At 40.0% G+C, this 15,872-nt stretch overlaps 1 protein-coding gene across 1 annotated transcript in view; it reads left to right on the top strand.

Moving 5' to 3' along the window:
• The window catches only part of TTN (titin), a 311,277-nt gene that overhangs the window by 244,543 nt on the left and 50,862 nt on the right, over positions 1-15,872 (top strand). The window contains exons 271-292 of the mRNA XM_087950422.1: positions 41-3,001; positions 3,096-3,416; positions 3,512-3,796; positions 3,904-4,203; positions 4,640-4,942; positions 6,102-6,377; positions 6,478-6,777; positions 7,181-7,483; positions 7,796-8,095; positions 8,192-8,479; positions 8,560-8,856; positions 8,974-9,276; positions 9,388-9,693; positions 11,158-11,445; positions 11,591-11,881; positions 11,996-12,283; positions 12,746-13,336; positions 13,432-13,536; positions 13,972-14,169; positions 14,383-14,679; positions 14,786-15,373; positions 15,469-15,771. Coding sequence (XP_087806548.1) covers positions 41-3,001; positions 3,096-3,416; positions 3,512-3,796; positions 3,904-4,203; positions 4,640-4,942; positions 6,102-6,377; positions 6,478-6,777; positions 7,181-7,483; positions 7,796-8,095; positions 8,192-8,479; positions 8,560-8,856; positions 8,974-9,276; positions 9,388-9,693; positions 11,158-11,445; positions 11,591-11,881; positions 11,996-12,283; positions 12,746-13,336; positions 13,432-13,536; positions 13,972-14,169; positions 14,383-14,679; positions 14,786-15,373; positions 15,469-15,771 — 9,492 coding nt within the window. The remainder of the gene's footprint in view (positions 1-40; positions 3,002-3,095; positions 3,417-3,511; positions 3,797-3,903; positions 4,204-4,639; positions 4,943-6,101; positions 6,378-6,477; positions 6,778-7,180; positions 7,484-7,795; positions 8,096-8,191; positions 8,480-8,559; positions 8,857-8,973; positions 9,277-9,387; positions 9,694-11,157; positions 11,446-11,590; positions 11,882-11,995; positions 12,284-12,745; positions 13,337-13,431; positions 13,537-13,971; positions 14,170-14,382; positions 14,680-14,785; positions 15,374-15,468; positions 15,772-15,872) is intronic.

Here is a 15,872-nt window from a genome sequence, read left to right on the forward strand (position 1 = left end):
AAACCATATGGTAATGTTTATTTATTTATTTTTATTTCAGTGCCTCCATTTGTTGAGCTAGATGTCAAATTAATAGAAGGGCTTGTTGTTAAAGCTGGCAGCACAGTAAGATTCCCTGCAATCATGAGAGGAGTACCAATTCCCACTGCAAAGTGGGTCACTGATAATACTGAAATCAAATCAGAAGGCAATTACAAAATTGATACTGACAACTATTCAACAGTTCTTACTATTAAAAGTTGTACAAGAAAAGACACTGGAGAATATTTACTCACAGTATCCAATCTAGCTGGAAGCAAAACTGTAGCTGTTCATTTAACCGTCTTGGATGTTCCTGGTCCTCCTACTGGCCCAATTGATATTGTAGAAGTAGCTGCAGATCACATGATTATTGCTTGGCGGCCTCCTAAAGATGATGGTGGAAGTCCTATAATTAATTATATTGTTGAAAAGCGAGAGTCAAAGAAAGAAACCTGGGGAATGGTGTGTTCATCCCTTAGTCAGACAAGACTTAAAATCCCACGCCTACAGAAGGGTGTCGAATATATCTTCCGTGTTCGTGCAGAGAACAAGATAGGCATTGGTCCGCCTCTTGATTCTCAACCAACAGTTGCTAAGTCTATGTTTGAACCACCATCTCCTCCTGGTAAACCAACAGTTCATGATATTACTGAAAATGCTGCAACGGTAAATTGGACTATACCAAAGTCTGATGGAGGGAGTCCAATAACTGGATACATTCTTGAACGACGTGAAATTTCTGGCAAGTGGATACGAGTAAATAAATCACCAGTACTTGATCTGAAGTTTAGAGCTACAGGCCTTTATGAGGGCAACACATATGAATTCCGTGTTTTTGCAGAGAATAGTGTTGGCCTAAGCAAACCATCTCCAGTTTCAGACCCAATAAAAGCAACACGTCCTATCTCACCTCCTGGGCCTCCAATTAATCCAAAGCTCAAAGATAAGACCAGAGAAACAGCTGAACTGGTATGGACAAAACCACTCAAAGATGGTGGTAGCCCTATACTGGGATATGTTGTAGAATGCCAGAAAAGTGGAACAACTCAATGGAATAGAATTAATAAAGATGAACTTATTAGACCGTGTGCCTTTACAGTACCTGGGCTAATTGAAGGAAATGAATATAGATTCCGCATCAAAGCTGCAAATATTGTTGGAGAAGGAGAACCTAGAGAATTGCCTGAAACAGTTCTTGCTAAAGACATTCTGACTCCTCCAGAACTAGAACTGGATGTGACGTGCCGTGATGTCATTACAGTTAGAGTAGGCCAAACAATAAAGATCCTAGGCAAAGTGAAAGGTAGACCAGAGCCTGACATAACATGGTCGAAAGACGGCAAAATACTCACGAAAGATAAGCGTACTGACATAATTCAAGAAGTTCCACGCATAGAGCTACAAATTAAATCATCTACAAGAGCAGACCATGGCAAGTACATTATTTCAGCTAAAAACAGCAGTGGACATGCCCAAGCATCAGCCATTGTTAATGTACTTGACAGACCTGGACCTTGTAGGAACCTGAAAGTAAGCTATGTCACTAAGGATTCCTGTATGATCGCTTTCGAGAATCCAGAAGATAATGGTGGTTCTGAAATTACAAATTATATAGTAGAATATCGCCAACCAAATCAGAGAGGATGGTCAATCGTCTCTTCTGATCTTACTAAAAGGATGGTAAAAGCACATCTCATAGAAAATCATGAGTATTTCTTCCGTGTTTGTGCAGAAAATAAAGTAGGTCCAGGCCCAGTTGTTGAGACCAAGACTCCAATCCTTGCCATTAATCCAATTGATAGGCCAGGTGAGCCTGAAAATCTTCATATTGCAGAAACAGGAAAGACATTTGTGCATCTCAAATGGAGAAGGCCAGACTATGATGGTGGTAGCCCCAATTTATCTTATCATGTTGAGCGAAAACTGAAGGATTCAGATGAATGGGAAAGAGTACACAAAGGCAGCATTAAGGAAACACAGTACATGGTTGACAAATGTGTTGAAAATAAAATTTATCAGTTCAGAGTTCAAACTAAGAATGAAGGAGGAGAAAGTGATTGGGTAAAAACAAGTGAAGTTGTTGTTAAAGAAGAAGTGCAAAAGCCAGTACTTGATCTGAAATTGGCCGGAGTACTTACTGTGAAAGCTGGTGACCCAATTAAAATTGAAGCAGGGCTTAAAGGCAAGCCACAGCCAGAAGTATCTTGGTCAAAGGATACTGAAGATTTATCCAAATCTCCAAGGGTCAAAATTGAAACAACTTCACATTCATCTAAGTTGCTTCTTGCAAAATCGAGACGTACTGATGGTGGTAAATACGTTATAACAGCCACTAACCCAGCTGGTAGCTTTGTAGCGTATGCTACTGTAAATGTTTTGGACAAACCAGGACCAGTAAGAAATCTCAAAGTCTCTGATATGTCAACTGACAGATGTAAAGTCAGCTGGGACCCACCTGAAGATGACGGTGGTTGTGAAATACAAAACTACATCATAGAGAAATGTGAAAGCAAACGTATGGTTTGGACCACATATTCCTCTTCAGTGATAATGGACTCTGTACAAGTATCACATCTCATAGAAGGGAATGAATATATATTTAGGGTTCGTGCAGAAAACAAAATGGGCACTGGTCCACCAACAGAGACTAAGCCAGTTATAGCCAAAACAAAATATGATAGACCTGGTCGTCCCGATCCTCCAGAGATCACAAGAGTCAGCAAAGATGAGATGACTGTAGTTTGGAATCCACCAGAATATGATGGTGGAAAGTCAATCACAGGGTATATACTAGAGAAGAAGGAGAAGAGGTCACTAAGATGGGTTCCTGTTACCAAAACTGCAATCCCAGAAAGACGCAAGAAAGTTACAGATATTATTCCTGGATATGAATACCAATTCCGTGTGAAGGCAGAAAATGAAATTGGAATTGGTGAACCAAGTTTCCCATCAAGGCCAGCGGTAGCAAAAGACCCAATAGGTAATGATCTTTCATGTAACATTGAAGTAACATTTGAACACTCTGTTTAACTCACTGAATTGCTAATTTTTGTACTTTGATAATCATTTTACAGAACCACCTGGTCCTCCCATCAATCTTAAGGTTGTTGATAGCACAAAGACATCTATTACACTTGGCTGGGGAAAGCCACTCTATGATGGTGGTGCTCCAATTATTGGATATGTGGTAGAAATGAGGCCAAAAACTGAAAAAGCTGGTCCCAATGAAGGATGGAAAAGATGCAATGTTGCAGCGCAAGTCATTCATACAGAATTTACTGTGATGAGTCTGGATGAGAAAGAACTATATGAGTTCCGTGTTTCTGCTCAAAATCAGGTTGGCATTGGTCCTCCAGCTGATTTGAAGGAAGCTGTTTCTCCAAAAGAAATACTTGGTAATTTTCCCAATCAACCATTAAATTATGTGTCACTGTTTTTCTACTTTTCTGGGTACTTTCACAAACAATACTCTTTTTATTTTTATTTTCAGAGCCCCCGGAGATAGAATTGGATGCTAGCATGAGGAAATTAGTCATAGTCAGAGCTGGATGCCCCATCAGACTCTTTGCTATTGTTAGAGGACGACCAGCACCTAAAGTCACCTGGAGGAGAGTTGGAATTGATAATGTGGTCAGAAAGGGCCAGGTTGACTTGGTTGACACAATGGCTTTCTGTGTCATTCCTAATTCAACTCGAGATGATTCGGGCAAATACTCTTTGACTCTTGTTAACCCTGCTGGAGAAAAAGCTGTGTTTGTCAATGTCCGCGTTCTTGGTAAGTACCAAGGATAATCAGGGATAGTAATCTGATGCCTTATTTGGTTTAACAAACTGCTGAAGATTGGTTTAATGCTGTACCTATACTCTTTGTTTTCTTCATAGATACTCCTGGACCTGTTGCAGACTTCAAGGTCTCTGATGTCACTAAAACAACATGTCAGCTTTCATGGACACCACCTGAGAATGACGGTGGTAGTCCGGTCACACACTACATTCTGGAAAAGCGTGAGGCTGATAGAAAAAGCTGGGGAACTCTTATTTCAGATCTAAAGAAGACTAGTTTCAAAGTTGCTAACCTTGTGCCTGGTACTGAATACTTCTTCAGAGTAACTGCAGTCAATGAATATGGCCCAGGCGTTCCAACAGATACACCAAAGGCAATCATGGCAACAGATCCACTAAGTAAGTATTTATTAATGTAGCTTTCTCCCCAACAACTTGCAATACTGACAACATACCCACTAAAATAATAAGTATTTGAGCACAATATAGAAATAGTACATTAAGTGAAAGCATCCATTGAGAATATTTAGAAGTCTGTATTACTATGATTATTAGAATCATCATGATGAATTTCACACATTAAAACAAATTTAAAAATACTGGATTGCTTACATAATGTATATACTATTCAGTAGCCCCACAAAGGTTAGAATTTAGAGTAGAAGCCCAGGACTCGACTTAGAAGAATAAAAAAAAGAGTCCAAATATAGAGTACTACAGAGTTTTAAAATCACTTTCTTGAAACTTATTTATTCAATAGAAAATCGAACTGGATTAAACTGCTGCTTAGAATGCTTATATTTTACTTTTTATTCTTGCCTGTTTTATTTTTAAGGTGTGCCCGATCCTCCAAGGAAACTTGAAGTGACTGAAATTACCAAGAACAGTGCTACATTAGGATGGCTGCCACCACTGCGTGATGGTGGTGCCAAAATTGATGGCTACATTATTTCATATCAACAAGAAGGACAAGCTGATGATCATTGGACACAGTACTCTGTTGTGAAAGATCTTAACATTGTGGTTGCTGGCCTAAAAGAAGGGAAGAAATATAAATTTAGAGTGGCCGCTAGAAATGTTGTTGGAGTAAGTTTACCAAGAGAAACAGAAGGCATATTTGAAGTCAAAGAACAACTCAGTAAGTAATTAGGATCAAATATTTGTATTGATGTCTTTTATTGAAATCAATTTATATGGCACCGATCTTACTAATGCAACTATGGTGGCTAATAAGATTTTAAAATACAGTATAAAAATATTTACCACGATCAATTAAAAACATAAAGTGGCTGGCAAAGAAACCCTGCAGTGCAAAAGGATTATGGGCTCAGTTGCTGTCCTGAGACACAAAGCTGGGAAAATAGCCAACTCTTTAAGGCTTTCCGAAAGGTAAGCATTGTTGGGGCCAACCTAACCTCTGGTGATACGATATTCCAGAGGACAGGTGCAGGTACAGAAAAGGCACGTTTCCCTGGTTCCCACTAGATCAGGATTCCCCAATCCCTGGAAAGGTGGGGGACCATTACACTAGATGATAGACTCTGATCAATGAGACCTGGAGCATACTCCTTCTTGCCTGACTTAATAAGAGAGGTAAAGATAATGAGAATATAGCATTCCTTCAATCACCCTGACCTCATAACATGCAGAGCTTTATAAGTAATAATCAGCACCTTGAATTGCACCCAGAAGCACATTGGGAGCCAGTCCAAGCTTGCAGAGCAAAGGTGTAACAAGAGCATAATGAGCTTTTTGTGTGCATGGTTCTATTTTGGATCAACTGAAACTTCCAGGTGTTCTTCAAAAACAGTCATTGCTGTAATCAGGTCAGAGGTGACCAAAACACGAGTGACTGTGTGCAGTGCCTCTTGATCCACGAAAGGGTACAATTGGTGCCTCCCTGCCTTGACTGCCACCTGATCTTTGAACAGGAGCCATGAATCCAGAAGAATACCCAAATTGTGCACTGGTTCTGTCTAGAGTAGTATATAACCCCATGGAGAATTAAAGATGGAAAAACATCCAATGCAGGAACCTGTAAAACCTGAAGTCACTTCATCTTGTTATGGTTGAGCTGAAACCTGTTCGTCCCCCCATGTAGTCAACAAAAGTCACTCCTATTATCCAGGTCATGAAAATTAGCAGGAGCCTGAGATTTAGTTTTAAAAAGGAGCTTTTTGCTGACCTCGGTTGAAGAATTTTTCAGAATTACATATGTGAAATATAAAGTAACTGAGTTGTTCATTCATTTTATTTGCCTCAAATGTAAGTTTTCCTTTGTTGAATTTTAATTGCAGTGCCACCTAAAATCCTGATGCCAGATCATATCAGTATAAAAGCTGGAAAGAAGCTCAGAATTGAGGCACATGTTTACGGGAAACCTCAACCAACCTGTAAATGGATGAAAGCAGACCAAAATGTGCTTACTTCTAGTCGCCTGGCAGTGCATAAAGCAGAGGGCACTTCGGTCCTTATTATTAAAGATGTCACTAGGAAAGATAGCGATTATTACAGCCTAACAGCAGAAAACAGTTCTGGAGTAGCTACTCAGAAAATCAAAGTCATTGTCATGGGTATGCTTGATTTTCTTCCCCTGAGTTTGAGAAATTCTTACACATTGACCTTTTATGTATCTGTACTAATTTGCTTCTATATTTTTGTGTCTTTCTATAGATATCCCTGGACCACCTCAGCCACCATTTGAAATTTCTGATATAGATGCCGATGCCTGTAGTTTGTCATGGCACATCCCTCTTGAAGATGGTGGTAGTAACATCACTAACTATGTGGTTGAGAAGTGTGATGTCAGTCGTGGTGATTGGATAACTGCGGTAGCTTCCGTCACGAAAACAAATTGCAGACTAGGAAAACTGACCCCTGGTCAGGAATATATGTTCCGTGTTCGGGCTGAAAACCGATTTGGCATTTCTGAGCCACTTCAATCTGATAAGATGGTCGCAAGGTTTCCATTTGGTATGTCTTGACAGTCCATTTATACCAGGGGTGGGCAAACTACGGCCCGCGGCCACATCCGGCCCGTTGGTTTTTTTAATCCGGCCCGCCGAAGATTGGTACAGAATTAAGGTTTGATGTGAATGATTGAATGATTGCATTCATTTGATTTTGACTCATAATGACAGGCATTTCGACACCAGGTAGCGCATTAGGCGCGAGTGACTTGATTTTGAGGAGATTTTGCAGTTTTTATATGTATCGTATCTTGTGCTGACCCGGCCCGTCTGTCAAATTTTAAAAGTCAATGAGGCCCCCGAGCCAAAAGTTTGCCCACCCCTGATTTATACTGTTGTCCCCATTGGGATATTTGTTGAATATTGTTAGCATTATTTTTAAAAACCTATCTTCTGTTTTACTGCAGATGTCCCCAGTGAACCCAAAAATGCACGTGTTACCAAAGTAAACAAGGATTGCATTTTTGTAGCATGGGATAAGCCCGACAGTGATGGAGGCAGTCCAATAACCGGCTATCTCATTGAACGTAAAGAAAGGAACAGTTTGTTGTGGGTCAAGGCCAATGATACCCTTGTGCGGTCCACAGCTTATCCATGTGCAAACCTAATTGAAGGGCTAGAGTACACATTTAGAATCTATGCTCTGAACAAAGCAGGTGCAAGCAAGCCTAGCAAACCAACAGATTATGTGACTGCAAGAACACCAATTGGTAAGTTGAACATTTTGTACGTATTTCGCTGTAGTGTACTAATATAAGTTTTTAGTATTCATGCTGAGTCTTGTTCCAAAAATTTATAATATCCAATATATTCAATACCTCAAAAGTTTCAAAAGAAGAGTCAAGCATAGATTCATAGATTCTATGTTTTCTAGATCATGCCCACAGCTTGTTTTGCCTTCATTCTCTAGGTTTTATAAACTTGTTAAAATAATGCAGTATTAAAATAGAGTCTAAACTAAAATGGAGGCTAAAATAAGCAAATTACACGGAAGCTAAACTTGATCTCATTTGTTTTTTTAGATCCACCTGGTAAACCTGAAGTTATCGATGTGACGAAGAGTACTGTGTCCCTTATCTGGGAAAGACCAAAACATGATGGTGGTAGCAAGATAATTGGATACTATGTTGAAGCCTGTAAGCTGCCAAGTGCTAAATGGGTCAGGTGCAATTCTACCCCACATCAGATCCCTCAAGAAGAGTACACCGCAACTGATTTGGAGGAAAATGCTCAGTACCAATTCAGAGCAATAGCAAAAACAGCAGTAAACATTAGCGCACCTTCTGAACCTTCAGATCCAATCACCGTTCAAGCGGAAAATGGTAAGAAATTTATTAACTAATATTAAAGCTGAGCTTCATACCTGTCACAAAGTAGTCTTCATCATTTTTCTTTCTTTTTCTTTTTTAACTTTTCAGTACCACCAAAGATAGAGCTTGGGGTAGGTATGAAAGCCTTACTTGTAGCAAAGGCTGGAACCAATGTTTGCCTGGAAGCAAATGTCTATGGCAAACCTATGCCAACTATTACTTGGAAGAAAGAAGGGGAGGTTCTAAAACCAGTGGAAGGAATTAAGATCACCACTAAGAGAAACCTGTCTACTGTGGAGCTCTTCAGTGTCATTAGAAAGCAGACAGGAGATTATACTATTACTGCTGAGAATGCAAGTGGTTCCAAGTCAGCAACTATAAAGCTTAAAGTGCTAGGTAAGTTGAATGAGATCTGGGCTATCCTGTTAATATGTGATGTATCTAGAATTTCACTGTCAAACAATTGTGTTTTCCAGACAAACCTGGTCCTCCAGCTTCAGTGAAGATTACAAATATGTATGTAGATCGAGCCATGCTCTCTTGGGAACCTCCTCTTGAAGATGGGGGGTCAGACATTACAAATTACATTGTTGACAAACGTGAAACAAGTAGACCCAACTGGGCTCAAGTCACTGCAAATGTCCCAATCACAAGCTGCAGTGTTGAGAAGCTGATTGAAGGACACGAGTACCAATTTCGCATTTCTGCTGAGAACAAATATGGAGTAGGCGAGCCGATCTTAACTGTAAATGTGGTGGCTAAAAACCCATATGGTAAGCACATTTTAGGAATTCCTTCAGTCCGATTGTTACTGAGTTAAAGCTTAACAACTGCCTCCCTCTGAACCAACATCTAATTGGGGAAAGTGCACTTCAAATATTTATTTTTAGATGTACCCGGGCCTTGTGATCCACCAATAATTAGTAATATAACAAAGGACTTCATGACTGTGAGCTGGAAACCGCCTGCTGATGATGGTGGCTCCCCTATAACTGGATATATCGTTGAGAAACGTGAAACAAAAGCTGTTAACTGGACAAAAGTGAACAGAAAGCCAGTCATTGAAAGAATGATAAAGGCCACTGGACTCCAAGAAGGAACAGAATACGAATATAGAGTAATTGCCTTCAATAAAGCTGGACCAGGCAAACCTAGTGGACCATCTAAGGCAGCATATGCTCGTGATCCTCAGTGTAAGTTGACAGGTGCACACATGTGCATGCATGCACCCACACATCATTATTTATGGCTATGTCCAAATGTTTCTGCCATATATTACCGTGTGCCTTTGTTTTTATTCCCAGATCCTCCTGGGCCCCCAGCATTCCCAAAAGTTGTTGACACTACACGTAGCTCTATCAGCCTGTCTTGGAGCAAACCAGCATATGATGGTGGAAGCCCCATTATTGGCTACCTTGTTGAAGTGAAACGAGTTGACACAGAAAACTGGGTTCGATGCAATTTGCCCAAGAATTTGCCCGATACACATTATGTAGTAACTGGACTTACAGAGAACACAGAGTATCAGTTCCGCATTTATGCAGTCAATAAGATAGGCTATAGTGACCCAACTGATGTACCTGACAAGCACCTTGCCAAGGATATTCTAAGTGAGTACTTTGAAAAGAAACTGAATTGGTAATTTTAATCCAGGGTGAGGGGCTCAACCTGTGAATTCATGCAAGCCTGTTATAGAAACCATTGTCTTTCAGTTCCCAACAATGATGAAACAATCCACATCTCTCTGTCCCTAAAAATCTTGTTTAATATAAAACTCTCTACTTTTCATGCCAACCATAATAATATCCGTATTTTTCCTTACTGAAAACACTGTTCACGCTTATACTTTAAGAAAACATTTTTTTCTCTTTCTGAATGTTACACGGAAGATATATTTCCAAGAACTAGTTTGGACTAGTGGTGAAAACACTAAGCTAAAAACCAGGAGACTGTGAGTTCTAGTCCCATTTTAGGCATGAAAGCCAGCTAGATGACCTTGGGTCAATCTCTCTCAACTCAACTCACCTTAAGGATTGCTGTTGTGGAAAAAATAGGAAGAGGAAGAAATATTAGCTATGTTTGCCACCCTGAGTTATTTATAAACATAATAAAGGCGGGATAAAAAATAGCAAAAATACTTTTTTAGTATAAAACAGAATATTCCTCATGAGAAATATCTAGACAGCAACACTACAGCGTGTGTACATTCCAATTTGATTGGAAGCCTGGAGTGATGAGAGGTATACTTAATTCAAGATTCTATACAGAAGGAAGTAAGAAATAGAATATAAAATAGCAATAGCACCTAGACTTATATACTGCTTCATAGTGCTTTACAGCAGGGATCCCCAACCTTTTCGACGCGCGCCCGGTTCCGGCGTCAGCTGGGCGCCACGGCCCGGTTCCGGCGTCAGCTGGGCGCCGCCATTTTTTTACGAAAAATCACTTCCGGTGATGTCACCGGAGCGATTTTTTCATCAAAAAATGGCGGCGCTAGCGCTCCGGTGAGCTTTTTCGGGTAGAAATGGCTTTCTACCCGGAAAAGCTCACCGAAGCGCTTGGCGCCCGCCATCTTTTGACGAAAAATTGCTTTTTTTACCAAAAAGATGGCGGCGCCCAGCAACCAGCGGCCCGGTAAGGCTTGTTCACCGTTCGTGCACGGTCCGCGGACCGGCGGTTGGGGACCCCTGCTTTACAGCACTGACTCAGCAGTTTACAGATGTCACTATATTGCCCCCAACAATCAGAGTCCTCATTTTACTGACCTCAGAAGAATGGAAGGCTGAGTCAAGCTTGAGCCAGTCAGGATTGAACTCCTGGTTATGGGCAGAGTCAGCCTGCAATACTGTGTTCTCACCACTCACCATAATGAGAGAAGCTTCTCTCTGCTTTGGTTAAATAACAGGCTATCTGAAACTTTGAAGGGAAGTCTGAAAAACCTTTTAGAAGAATTTTCTCTTTGTACTTCCTAACCATCATTTTCCCATTTTTAATTTGCCTTACCTCATTCATTTTATATTTTCCAACCTTTGTTCAAGCGGTTGATTTTTTAAAATCTTGTATTTGAAATGCAGTTCCACCTGAAGGAGAACTTGATGCTGAATTGAGGAAAGTTCTAGTATTACGTGCTGGAGTCACAATGAGGATTTATGTGCCAGTAAGAGGACGACCGCCTCCAAAGATTTTTTGGACTAAAGTGGGTACCAACATAAGAGACCGGCCAGGAATGGACATCAAATCAACTGATTTTGATACTTTCCTGCGTTGTGAAAATGTCAATAAATACGATGCTGGGAAATATGTCTTGCATTTAGAGAACAGCTGTGGCGAAAAGTCATATACCATTGTAGTCAAAGTGCTTGGTGAGTGCCAATCTGTTTATCTGTCTAAACACATGCATCTTTCCAAAACCCAATAGTTTCAAAGTCACAAATTCTTCTGACTTTATATGCAAAAATATAGTATAATTTAGCCAATAATTGCTGTTGTTCATTTGTTTTAATGCAGATACTCCTGGTCCCCCTATTAATCTGATTGTAAAAGAAGCATCTAAAGATTCCGCTTTCATCTCGTGGGAGCCTCCTCTTATAGATGGTGGCAGCCCAGTGAAGAACTATGTGGTTGAAAAACGTGATGCAGAAAGAAAATCGTGGTCTACAGTGGCTACTGAATGTCCAAAAACTAGTTTTAGGATTTCTAACTTAGAAGAAGGCAAATCCTATTTCTTCAGAGTTTTTGCTGAAAATGAATATGGCATAGGTGATCCCTGTGAAACTCACGATGCTGTCAAAGCTTCAGGTAAGATCATTCTTCTTTTCCTCAATTATTAAGTCTCTTGTCTCTTAAAGTTTCTGATTTTATCTAGAGCCTTTTTAAATATAAACATATACATTTATTTCTTGTTTAAATCAGAAACACCTGGACCTGTTGTGGACTTAAAAGCTCCACAGATCACAAAGTCATCCTGCAATTTAAATTGGAAAAAGCCTATAAGTGATGGTGGAAGTCGTATTAATGCATATATTGTTGAGCTCCTGATTGGTGAAAACCAGTGGCAAGAAGTTATGAGATCTATGAATCTTCACTATTCAACAAAAGACTTGAAAGAAGGAAAAGAATACCTTTTCAGAGTGAGAGCACAGAATGAAGCTGGGTACGGGACACCGAATGAAATTACCGTGCTGGCAAGGGATGATATTGGTGAGTAGATACCTACAGCCATTCATTTATTGTGTATATGGTGCTTGTGAGCCTTGTGTTTAGTGAATCTTTCATACCAATATGTTTTACAGCAAAAATAACAAAGCTAGAGAGAATTCGTCCTTTTCACTTATTTATTGAAGAGCAAAAGGGAGCAACGTGGTGGCTTAGATGTGGAGCTCTCACCTCACAATCAGGAGGCTATGAGTTCGATATTAGGTAGCTCCGGATATTTCTCTCTCTAGGCACAAAGAGAAAATATCTGCTGCAAGCTGCCAATAGGTGTCAGGAAGGGCATCTGGCCAGTAAAACCTTAGCTCCATACAGTCATCCTGACTCCACCCTGATACAAGGGATTGACGGGTTGTTAAAAGAAAATAAATAAATAAAGAGCAAAAGGGAAGGGAAGTTGTTCTATTGTCTGAACTGAACTTGTAATTATTTGCCTTCTTTGGTTTACAGTGGCACCTGATCTTGATTTAAGAGACCTCCCAGGCTTGTGCTATTTGGCTAAAGAAGGAAGCTCTTTCCGTCTGAAAATTCCAATTAAAGGGAAGCCGGTACCAACCGTGACATGGAAGAAAGGAGAAGACCTTCCTCTAACACAGACGGGAAGAGTGGCCTTTGAAGCTACAGCAGTTAACACTTCACTCCTTGTTCGTGACTGCCATAAAGATGATGCTGGAAAATATACAATTACACTGAAGAATGTGGCTGGCAGTAAAGAAGGCACGATTTCTGTAAAAGTAGTTGGCAAACCTGGAATTCCAACCGGCCCTGTGAAATTTGAAGAAGTTACAGCCGATGCTATGACATTAAAATGGGGTCCTCCCAAAGATGATGGTGGGTCAGAAATCACGAACTACATCCTCGAGAAGAGAGACAATGTGAACAATAAATGGGTGACCTGTGCCTCGGCTGTGCAGAAAACTACCTTTAGAGTTACAAGACTTCACGAAGGCTCTGAATATTCCTTCAGAATCAGTGCTGAAAATAAATATGGTGTAGGCGAAGGCCTCATATCTGGACCTGTAATTGCAAGGCATCCATTTGGTAAGTAATAGAGTTGCCCTAAAATCATTTTTAGGCAGGGTGGCGCTTCCGCTGCATCTTTGTGTGATTGAGTCTAATTTTTCACATTTTTCTAGATGTTCCCGATGCTCCTCCACCTCCCAAAATTGTTGAGGTTAGGCATGATTCTGCATCTCTGACATGGACAGACCCTAAAAAGACCGGTGGCTCACCCATAACAGGTATACCTTTTGAGATACATTTTACTTAAACTTTCCCCAAAGTTTAGTCCCTGAGACACATTTTAATTAACTCACCTTTTCCCACTTCATAGTTTTGAGCACACTAGGTAACTGAAAAAAATCGACATGCTGGCAATGTATAACAATAGCATTTACTCATATTTAGAATGCAAAATGATTTAATCAGATTCTGCATCATTTTAAATGTATTCATTTAAATGACTTAAATGTAAATAAATGCATACAATTTGCTAGGTAATCATGGTAATTTTAGAGGAAAATTAAGAAAGTTTATCCGGGATTTTAGATGCAAATGGCTAAACTCCCGAAAGATTAGAAATGTAAAAGATGCTACAAGAAAAATACTGATGTTTATCAGTTCATTGTTACTTACACTATTACAATAATAAACAATATTTGTTTGTTTTTCGGTAGGCTACCACCTCGAATTCAAAGAAAGAAACAGTATTTTGTGGAAGCGAGCAAACAAGGCTCCTCTAAGAATGAAAGACTTCAGAGTGACAGGACTAACTGAAGGCTTAGAATATGAATTCAGAGTAATGGCAATAAATCTAGCTGGGGTTGGGAAACCAAGTCTACCATCTGAACCAATTGTGGCTCTTGATCCAATTGGTAAGTTATTCTTTCATCTCTCTCTCCTTCCCTCCCTCCCTCTCTCTCTCTCTCTCCCTCCCTCCCTCCTTCCCTCCCTCCCACCCTCCCTCCCTCTATCATGTCTATCATCTATTTCTTTTTCTCTCTCTCTTTGTCTCTCTCTCTCTTTCTTTAATTAGAAATAGTAATATCCATGTCGCTACTCCTGTATTCTGTTGTTACTGTTTTCAGATGCTCCTGGGAAACCTGAAGTTATCAGCGTAACTCGAAACTCAGTAACTTTGGTCTGGACAGAACCAAAATATGATGGTGGACACAAATTAATTGGCTACATAGTGGAGAAACGTGATCTACCTTCCAAAACCTGGATGAAAGCAAATCATGTCAACGTTCCTGAATGTGCATTTACAGTCACTGATCTTTATGAAGGCTCAAAATATGACTTCAGAATTAGAGCAAAGAATACTGCTGGAGCCATTAGCTCACCATCTGAACCTACAGGAGCCATTACATGCAAGGATGAGTATGGTATGTTTTCCAAATATATATATGGAATGGATTATATATAGCATCTTATTCAATTAATTTTAAAGATGTTTTCGTCCTCCTCATTTCCTGAACTTTTTTGTTACAGAGGCACCAACTATTGTTATTGATCCAACTATCAAGGATGGCCTAACTGTTAAAGCAGGAGACACCATTGCAATGTCTGCTATAAGTATTCTTGGCAAACCACTTCCAACTTCAGTCTGGTCGAAAGGAGGAAAAGACTTTAAGCCTTCAGAGACTGTTCATATTGAATCAACACCAACTTCTTCTGCCCTTACTATCAAGTATGCTGCCAGAAAAGATTCTGGTGAATATACAATCACTGCAACTAATCCTTTTGGTACTAAACAAGAACATGTGCATGTGAAAGTTTTAGACGTACCAGGTCCCCCTGGACCAATTGAAGTCAGTAATGTCTCTGCTGAAAAAGCTACTCTCACATGGACTCCTCCTACAGAAGATGGTGGATCCCCAATCAAGTCTTATGTGCTTGAAAAGAGAGAAACTAGCCGATTGCTATGGACTCAGGTTGCTGAAGACATCCAGTCTTGCAGACACGTTGTTTCTAAACTTATTCAAGGAAATGAATACCTATTCCGTGTCTCAGCTGTGAACCAGTATGGCAGAGGAGAACCATCTCAGTCAGAGCCAGTTAAAATGGTGGACAGATTTGGTAAGCAAAAATGGCCAATAAGCTATATAATAAATTTACTGCAATCTCTATAAAAATGTTAGTATTTCTCAACATCTTTTTTTTTCTTTCCCTAGGCCCTCCTGGTCCTCCTGGCAAACCAGAAATATCAAATGTAACCAAAAATACTGTGGCAGTGAGCTGGAAGAGGCCAATAGATGATGGTGGCAGTGAGATAACAGGTTACCATCTGGAAAAGAGAGACAAGAAAGGTGTGAGATGGATTAGAGTTTCAAAGAAACCAGTGTCAGATCTTAGATACAAAGTAACTGGACTACTAGAAGGAAACGAATATGAATTCCGTGTCAGCGCAGAAAACAGAGCAGGAATTGGACCACCAAGTGATGTTTCTCAACCAGTGCTAACTAAAGATGCTGCATGTTAGTATAATTCTTGTACTTTGAAAAATTCCTCCATCCTCACTGCATTAATAGCATGATTGCCTATAAAGTGTTTCTAATCTAAGCTCCTTTTTTCCCAT

Source organism: Notechis scutatus, chromosome 1 (genome assembly GCF_049901735.1).
Source record: "Notechis scutatus isolate UNSWTSFEM ecotype Mainland chromosome 1, rNotScu1.2, whole genome shotgun sequence".
Taxonomy (NCBI): domain Eukaryota; kingdom Metazoa; phylum Chordata; class Lepidosauria; order Squamata; family Elapidae; genus Notechis; species Notechis scutatus.